At 44.3% G+C, this 8,754-nt stretch overlaps 1 protein-coding gene across 1 annotated transcript; it reads right to left on the bottom strand.

The window, feature by feature from the left end:
• Positions 1-3,667: 3,667 nt before the first annotated feature.
• rbm15 (RNA binding motif protein 15) lies at positions 3,668-8,501 on the bottom strand. The gene has a single exon (XM_012834164.3). The coding sequence runs from the start codon at positions 8,320-8,322 to the stop codon at positions 5,719-5,721; it is 2,604 nt and encodes an 867-aa protein (XP_012689618.2). The 5' UTR covers positions 8,323-8,501; the 3' UTR covers positions 3,668-5,718.
• Positions 8,502-8,754: the final 253 nt, after the last annotated feature.

Below are 8,754 nucleotides of genomic sequence, written 5' to 3'. Positions count from 1 at the left end.
CTCTGAACTATGTCCTCTTTTGGAGAAACAGTGCACGTGCGCTGCCATTTTTGTCCTCATAGGGCCGAAATATCCCATTGTTCATCCCAGCATCACCTACTGGCCAGCAGAAGTGATTCTCCACACACTGTGGACATGTTTTCATTACTGCTTGTGCTCCTCAGACGCCTCTGCAGGCAGAACCAGAGTTAAGATGATATATATAACATCTTAATAAGAATATATAGTTTGTCAGGGTTCCAGCAGCTTGGCTGTTGAGTGCCCTACTAAGTATTATTTATTTCACATGAGGAGTGTATCACCTCTTGCTAAATGTTTATACAATAGTTCACCTGCCCATTTTGAAAGAGAATGAAATCTACGTACTGTCTACAGACCTCTATGTAGGATATTGGCCCTTGCTACCATACTCTGGTCTTTCTTGCAGACTACTCCCCTGGTATGATAAACATGAATGTGGAAGTATCAGGGCAAGCAGGGCAAGAATGAATTGCCCAGCCAGTGCCAAAAATAAACATAAGTTATAATATAAACTATTGAAGTCATACACAATCTGCTATTGCCAGTTTGAATTAGTCTTTTCATTTAGTAACCCTTCAGGCTTTCTCACAATAATGACCCACAATATAAACAGTATATGTTATGCACTAATGGTTAATGGTATTAAAGCAGTATATGTTTTGCATTAATGGTTAATGGTATTTTGGGGGTTAAATGAACCACGTGCCGCTGTATTAACATCATATTTCCCTAGAGCACACACAGCTAAAGGATAGCTATTTAAATCATTCACAAGATTTAGTTTTTGTTTAGTTAAGTTTCTGATTTCATCCAGGCAGTTCAATGGCCACTCCAACAATGATATGTCATTGAAAAAAGCCAGTAGTGAAATTAAATCCATCCTCCCCTCCAGTCTAACTAAAGGCCATGGTATCCCATCATGGAAGGGAACTTCATTCAACCTAGCCATGTTTTTATCGGTCACAAGTGGGTTTGTCATCATAATCAGTGAACATCTCTTGATTAGTTAACTATGTGTCCTTTTTGGAAGTGGCAGTTATATTGTATAAAACAAACGTCCTATCATGTCATTACTAGTTTTATTCTGTTCTTCAAAACGACACACCACACTGTCTCTCGGCAGCTGGTCGTGGTGTAAGAAACCGGCGCTCATTGACTAACTTTAAGTGCTTTACCTTTGACACTCATTAGTAACCGGGCTACACTGTTGCACACTTCATGTTTAAGTTTTCTCAGACATTTGTTTAAAATACTGTCATAGTTTTGCCTGGGTATTGAATTCATTATATGAATAACTGGTAGTTCAGTGTTCAGACCAGTAATCAATCTTTTTTTTTTGTCACTGACAACATATAGTGAAGTTGATTTTTAAAACTAACATATAAAAAAAAGGCAGACACGTTTATCCAAAGCCACTTACAGACAACCTCTAGTAACCTGGAGTTTAAACCTTTACAGGGCCTGGGCTTCAGAAAGCGCCTGGGAACAAATGAATTGTTTTGGTGCTATAGAAATAAAAATTGAAGGTAAAAGGTGTATAATATTTGTGAAGGGGGAGTGACTTCTAATCCAATCCTCCAAATCTATACTGGTGGATGAGTAGAATGGAGATCGAGCTTCCCAAATTTAAAACAGATTACAGTACATTTGGGAGACTCTATGGCCTAGTCATACGTGATATTGCACTAAATCTCATCTTAAAAAGACACAAATGTTTGGGAATGTGTTTGCTTACTGATAAGTGGTGACACTGAAGTATGACTATATTTATAAAGGCGTAGCTTATATATATATATATATATATATAGACCACACACACACACACACACACACACACACACACAATTGGACATATATATGTATACTATTGGTCATATGGACAAATATGTTTTATATATATATATATATCAATCAATACATGTCCACTTAAACTACTGCAATTTCTCAACTCCTGAATAATAATGTCCAGGTACCAATTGGGGCTTACCTTTTTCACATTTTAAGAAACTGATTTCAGTAGAGGTGCATGTTTCTGAGACTGCCTTGTTCACGCTGTACAAACCAGAGAGACAGATACAGTCAGCTTAGGGAACTGGGTTTGATTGTCCTTTCTGCTTTAAGCTATGTTGGCATAAACTGACAAGCTGTCAATCACTGTTGACGGTCAGGCCATAACATTATGAACATAAGAACACAAAGAAACACTCATCTCAATTTGCAGGTCGATAATAGTTCACACACACACACACACACACACACATCTTCATATATAAATTATCATTTTTAGCAGTAATAGAGAGCCTATTCAGTTGGTATTTAAAAGAGTAACACAACTTCATTATATTTTTTCATTGGGCTGTCCTGATCAAGATTATAAGCACCTGCATTCTCTCTTCATGCCATCACATCACCTGTAACCTTTGAAAATATCGCTATGTTTAGCATAAAATTTGAGCTTTGAGCTAATGTTCCCGTAACATTCATCCATACATACATACATCCTCTGCAAATCCAGCAGAGCCAGTGTAGGTTGATCACTTTACCTGCTGCATCAAGGGAATCACATTCAGGTTCTGATAACAGTAGCAATCAGCATCCTCTTCTGTTTCGAAGGTCAAGATTAAGCTCAAGATCAAGACACTCAGGCAACTTGGGTTTGATAGTCAACAGGGACATCCACAGGGAGAAACCAGTGAGCTCAGGTGAAGGACATTTCCTTCAGGGCTCCTGGACTTGACTGACCCCAGATGCTGAGGTTCCCGCTTCTCCCGACATCAGCACAGTGTGCATGTGTGTTTAAAATGTGAATGTTGTCAAAGGCTGGTGTGGCGCTCCTTTCAAACGCAGGATCCCTGTTGATGCTCTCAGTACAAATAAACACTGGAAGTTTCCCCCAATTAATGCACTTCATTAAAAAGTGGGGAATCCCTGCACCAGCTGAGAACAACCAGCCTCTCTCTCCTTTTAATGCTGAGCCTTCCTAACAAAACTTCCACCAGGCTTCAATGCAAATCTGCTAATAAAACTCAGGAATTCACAAATCACAGCTGATCCTTGTTTTTTGTGAGGGCAGGAAAGCGTAACCATGGCGATCCCTCACTCCTCTTGTTCTGTGAAGGCACTGGAGGTTGCTTCCTGATAGTGTTGGAGGAGGGGCCCGCCCAGTGGCCAATCAATGCCCTGAAAAGGTGGCTGTGTTAAAGCGCCAACAAGGAGATCCTCCTCACCTCCGACTCCGAGAGCCAGAAGATAAACCTGAGGGGGCAGCCATACACATATGCAGTGGTGGTGGCTGTCTGCATTTGCGCCAAAACACGTGCAACTCACAAACTCATAACGCTCTCCTAATGCGCAGGTCAAACAGAACAGCCTGCTACCCCTCCACAGGAAGACAGTGACTTCCTTCTTCCTGGAAGAAGCAACAAGTAGAGCAAAAAATGTCATGCAACAAGGGGTCAAAACAGATACAAGTTTGGGGTGTTCCCCCCCCAACCCCTCTCTCCACTCCCTCACTCCTTTTGTCTGTGCTGCGTGGAATGGATATCCTTTCTGTCTCAGACAGAAAACGAGGGGCCTTGGCAAAACAAAACAGAAAAGGTCACAAAACGGGCCGTCTTCAACTCACTTCCAGGCAGAAACAGACGGATTTTCCATCGAAAGAGAAACAATTTATTGACACTGAGACAAAAATCAAGCAAGTGCCAGATGCATGTTTTTTTTTCTTTGTGTGTGATTGTGGTGAACAGCTGCTACTTTAGTCGCATGTGCTTTGCGATGGTTTCCATTTTTTCTCTCCAGAATTCAGTTGTACAGTAAAGAGCACATTGCAAACTTACTTCCATTTAAAACATGGGCACGGTCATAACAAAGCAATTACACAACTTAAGAGCAGTCTGTTCAGTTAGACGCACAAAGCAATGCCTGTCATCTGAGAATCATGGATGATTTTTTGTTTTGTATGCACGTGTTTCCAAGAGTGTCCATGGCGCTGAGTGTTCTTGAATCCTCTCAGAACAGATATTCACTGTCCATACAAGTACACTTTTTTTTTTTAAGAAACATAAGATCAGCAAACATATGACAGCTGTTTACATGACAATGAAATGACTGCACTGAAAAAAAAAAAAAAAAAAGTTTTAGGGGGCTATGTCTTGAGTACATAAAGCAGACTGGCAGAGAAAAACTGCACCAAAAGTAATAAAACATGTAATAGTGGGACCAAATTAAGACCAAATGTAATTGAAGATGAACTGGAGCACATTTTATATGATTTCTTATCACTCCATTTCAAAAGGAGATTTCATCTGATAAAAACAAGGAACCCTCTTTATTAATACAAGACTTGTATGTACGCCTGTAAATGACCAACGCCCCTGGACTAGTGTCTTAGAATATTAGTCAATTTTACATGATCCTATCTGATGAAAGACTTGTTTAAAAGTATCAAGCAGACATTTAAAAAAATACAACAAAAAAACACAATACAAATAAGCTATTGGGGGGGGGGGGGGGGGAAACAGTATCTTTACAAAAATCAATACCATTTCTTCTTACACAGTCAACTTTTCTTCCAAGTAACCCATTTACAATTACCTAGTTCTATCTTCATAAATTGAATTACTTTATCCCAGTAAAACCTACAGTCATATAAACACCATTTTATTTCTACCATCTGGAGTGACCAGCTTTTCTTAACAGGTTATCTGTTGTTGTAGGAAGCGTCTGATGTAGAACTGGTAGGCTAATATTTCTCTCACACTCTACATAAACACACAAAGGGGATTTTCATGCCTGGCCAGACCGCAATAATAAATTCCTGTTCAATATCTGATGGCAGAGGCCCTTGTGTTGAAAAATAAAACCTTTAGGCTACACTTTTAGTTTAAACATACTAATAAACCAACATTTTCATAAATATTTCAGTCCCCGTCACATGTACATTTTCAGGAGATTGAAGACTGAGGGTCAATTCCATATACCATCTCATTAAATGAATTTAGAATTAAGAATGCATTTCCAAAACAATAAACCACTGAGGTTTTCTTTCTTTCAGGATTCAAAGAACACTCTTTTGTTCAATGTAATGACATTCAAATCTCTGTAATCTATATCTATGATGTCAGGTTATGAGTGTGATGATTTGGGAACATATCATCTGTCTGCAAATGACTGCAATAATAAGAAACAAAAAAATATATGTATTTCAAAAACAAGTTTGCAGAACTCAGTAAAAGCAGAAATCACAGGACAGTTTACTATGAGCATATCAGGTAGATCATTTTAGTAGAGTGCGCATCGACTTGATGGAGACAACAATGTTTAGTCTGAGGGTAAATTTAAACTTAACTCTGTAATGGAGGCCGTGTAGTGTTACATTATGTCAGGAAAAATATGTATCACATTATTCTGATGTACCGTCATCAAAGTTTTCCATTCCCGTTTGCTTTAAGAGTGAATCTTACAAAAAAAAAATGTTAGACTACCATGCATAAAGACAACCAGAATCATTTCTGAGGCATTGGACTGCTGAAAGCACAATGTTACAATATTTTTTTTTTTCTTCTTCTCCAGTGACAGACAGACACTGCAAAATACCCTTTGACATTCAAGACTATATTCTATGACACAGCGGCACTCTATATATATTACAGGGCCATTATAAGTTATCATTTACTTTACTTTTGTGTGTTACTTTTTTTATGATGCTCCTCGGACTATGATCATTACCAGGTAATCTTCGTCGGTTTTGGCGAGGGCTTTAGCTGCGGTGTCGAGAAACTGCTGGGAGAACTCACAAGGGGGAAAGGCGTGCAGAACTCCCGCGTTGTCCTTGTCTCTGCTCCCCCCGACAGGGAGGCTAATGACCCCAGCAGCTTGTTTCTGCTTAAGGTAGGACACCAGATTCTTCAGGGGTCGTTCCGTCGAGCTGCCCGTGTCACAGGGGCCCTCCTCCGAGCTTCCAGGCACGGCGAGTAGTACTGAATATCCGCTGGGTCCTGCGATCTTTATGCGGCGTGCCACCTCGTCCAGTTTGGGTTGGTCCAGGCGAAGGCGCTGGGTGATCTTGAGTTGGCACACCTGACTGCCAGTGCTGCCGTCCACTAGCAGCCTGCTGGAGACGCCCAGGTCACCCTCCAACAGGTGCATGCTAGTGGGGAAGCTGCTGTTCTTCAGCTGCAGCATGCCTTGCCACGCCAGTGACAGTTTGTGGCCCCCAGGTCCCTGCTTGGACTGGGCTGTGGCCCTGGAGGAGGAAGAGGAAGTGGAAGAGGGGTGCTCAGTACGCTCCTCTCGTTTGCCAGGGCTCTTGGTAGAGTCGTTGGCTTTGCGCTTGCGCTCCCTTTCAGTAGCAGATGGGTCAACGGGGCTCAGCGTCCGCAGTCGTTTCTCACCAGGCGCACATTCCAAACTTCCACGCCGGTCACGTCCCGCAGGAGAGGGCCGGTCTGCACGAGAGAGCCTCTCTGAATCGCTGTAGCGTCCACCATCCCTGCCACTGCTGCCGCCCGGGCTGCGCTCCATGGAGACACCGTGACGACGACCTCTGAGGCGCTCACTGCTGTCGGGCGAACGCTCCAGATGACGGCCATCCTCCACGAGGCGGCGCTTCCTGGCCTGGTCGCGGTTTTGCAGCTCCCGCTCGCGGTCCAGTGACCACGCATCTCGGGAACGCCGCTCTCGTTCCAAATGCTCCAGTGGCTCAAAGGGGGGTGCACCTCGAGCGCGGTCACGCACTGCTGGACCACCTGGCCACTCTGCGGCAGCAGGGTACAACGGAGCATCACGGAAGCGAAGGGCAGGCGGCGGCGGAGTCCTCTCCCTCACCCGCAGTGCGTCAGGACCGGCGCGGTGCACAAAAGACTCTGCCACCAGGTCATAGTGTGGTGGAAGTGGCAGGGGCTGCAGATACTGCTGCTGGTAGCGGTGCTCCGTGTCGGCGAAATCCACCCTCAGACGACGGTCGGGACCTCCGAGAGGGAAGCCACGCATGTGAGAACAGGCCGCCTGGGCAGCGTCCAGGCTCTCGTATTGAATATAAGCCCATGCGTCGCCCTTCCTATAGTCTATGGTCCTGATGGTGCCGAAGCGGTCAAACTCCCTGGCCAGGGCAGCCAGAGGAACCCAGGGCCCTAATCCCCCAACCCAGAGTCTGGTGGTAGGAGTGGCCTTGCCATATCCAATCTTGATGGGGTTCCGGCCCACCACTTTGCCAGACATACTAATCTTGGCGCGGTGAGCCATGTCAAGGTTTTCAAATTTCAGGAATCCGTAAGTACTGCTCTGTCCACGTGTCGGGCGTTTGATGTCCACCTCAGTGATAACCCCGAACCTGTCAAAAGCCCGCCTCAGGTCACTCTCAGTCACTGTTATGTCAAGGTTACCAAGAAACAATGTCCTGTTGGCTCTCTGGTCGTCCTCTGGGGAAACTATGTCCTCCTCTCGAAAAGCAGCAACCTCTGGGATAAAAGGTGGTCGAGTCCTGGCATCATACAAAGAAAATTCCCTTTCCCTTTCTAAGTCTCTGGGAAGAGGTGGGGGTGGTGGAGGTGGGAGACGACCCAGGGCCAGCTGCTGTAGCCTGTAGTCTCTATACCCCAGTCCAGTGGGTGAGAGGGGTCTCTGAGTATGCAAATGTCTGTGACCTGCGACCGCTGAATATGTGTCTTTATCTATAGGCGAGCGGCTCCGTCGCCTGTTCATGTACACAGCCTCGATTTTCAGTGGCCTGTCATGCAGAACCAATTTGCCGCGGGCGTGTTTTGCAGCCTTAGCGTCATCAGGCCTTCTGAAATTGACAAACGCCACACGCTCGTCGTTCACTCTACTTATTTTAATGCTCACGTCACCAAATTTTTTAAACTCGAGAAATAAGCCGTCTTCTATTTCTTCGTCACTCAGTTGGGAACCAAGGTCGCTTATTTTCAAAGTCTTGTACTCACTTTCATTACCCGGGAGAGCCCTGGCCTCTCCGCGAGAGTTGATCCGTGCAGTGGCTTCCAAAGTGAGGCCGCTGTGGTTCTTGCTGCTACTCACACCTGCAGTGATATTAGCATAACTGTGGTTACTTCCAGTACGACTTGAAACGTGCCCGTCTATCTCTCGACTGTCTCGTTTATCGCCGAGTAAAGTCCGTCTCGTTGAACTGCTCCCTTTCATCGAATTATTACCGTTGTTGCTGCCAGACACCGAAAGGGTTCCCATTTTCTTAACGTTACATGATGGGTGGCTTCCTCCCCTTTCTCGAGATTCATCCAGTAGACGTGAGCGCTTTTTGACTGGAGAACGCTCTTTACCTTTCATTTTGTATGCACCACTTCAAATATGTTCTAGCGATGATGGTGTTCTCTGCTTTATTTATGTTTACGTTACTGAATTGACGAGCAACTGTTTATCGCTTCACTACTGCCTTCCTAGCTGAACGCCATTTTGAAACTGTTCACAGCCCCGCCCGCCTTTGCAGTGTGAGCACTGGGCTGAAACTCAGGCGAAGCTACCCATTGGTGTAAATATACGTCACTCAATACGGGAAACTGCCAACGTAATAGCTATACAAGAAATCGGAAATCCACAACCGGACGTCTCTCAATTCCTCACCCCCTGTTCTAAAAGACAAAATGGTTGCCTTATCGCCAAGTTGTCCACACCGTCGTCATTAACTTTTTTCTAAGGTATGGGAACGTATGTTCTTCGAAAAATATACAGGGATAAACTGCGTGACGTTGTTTTTTTCAT

Source organism: Clupea harengus, chromosome 5, assembly GCF_900700415.2.
Source record: "Clupea harengus chromosome 5, Ch_v2.0.2, whole genome shotgun sequence".
NCBI classification, from domain to species: domain Eukaryota; kingdom Metazoa; phylum Chordata; class Actinopteri; order Clupeiformes; family Clupeidae; genus Clupea; species Clupea harengus.
The sequence above is the reverse complement of the archived record's forward strand: the minus strand, read 5'-3'. Positions and strand labels throughout refer to the sequence as shown.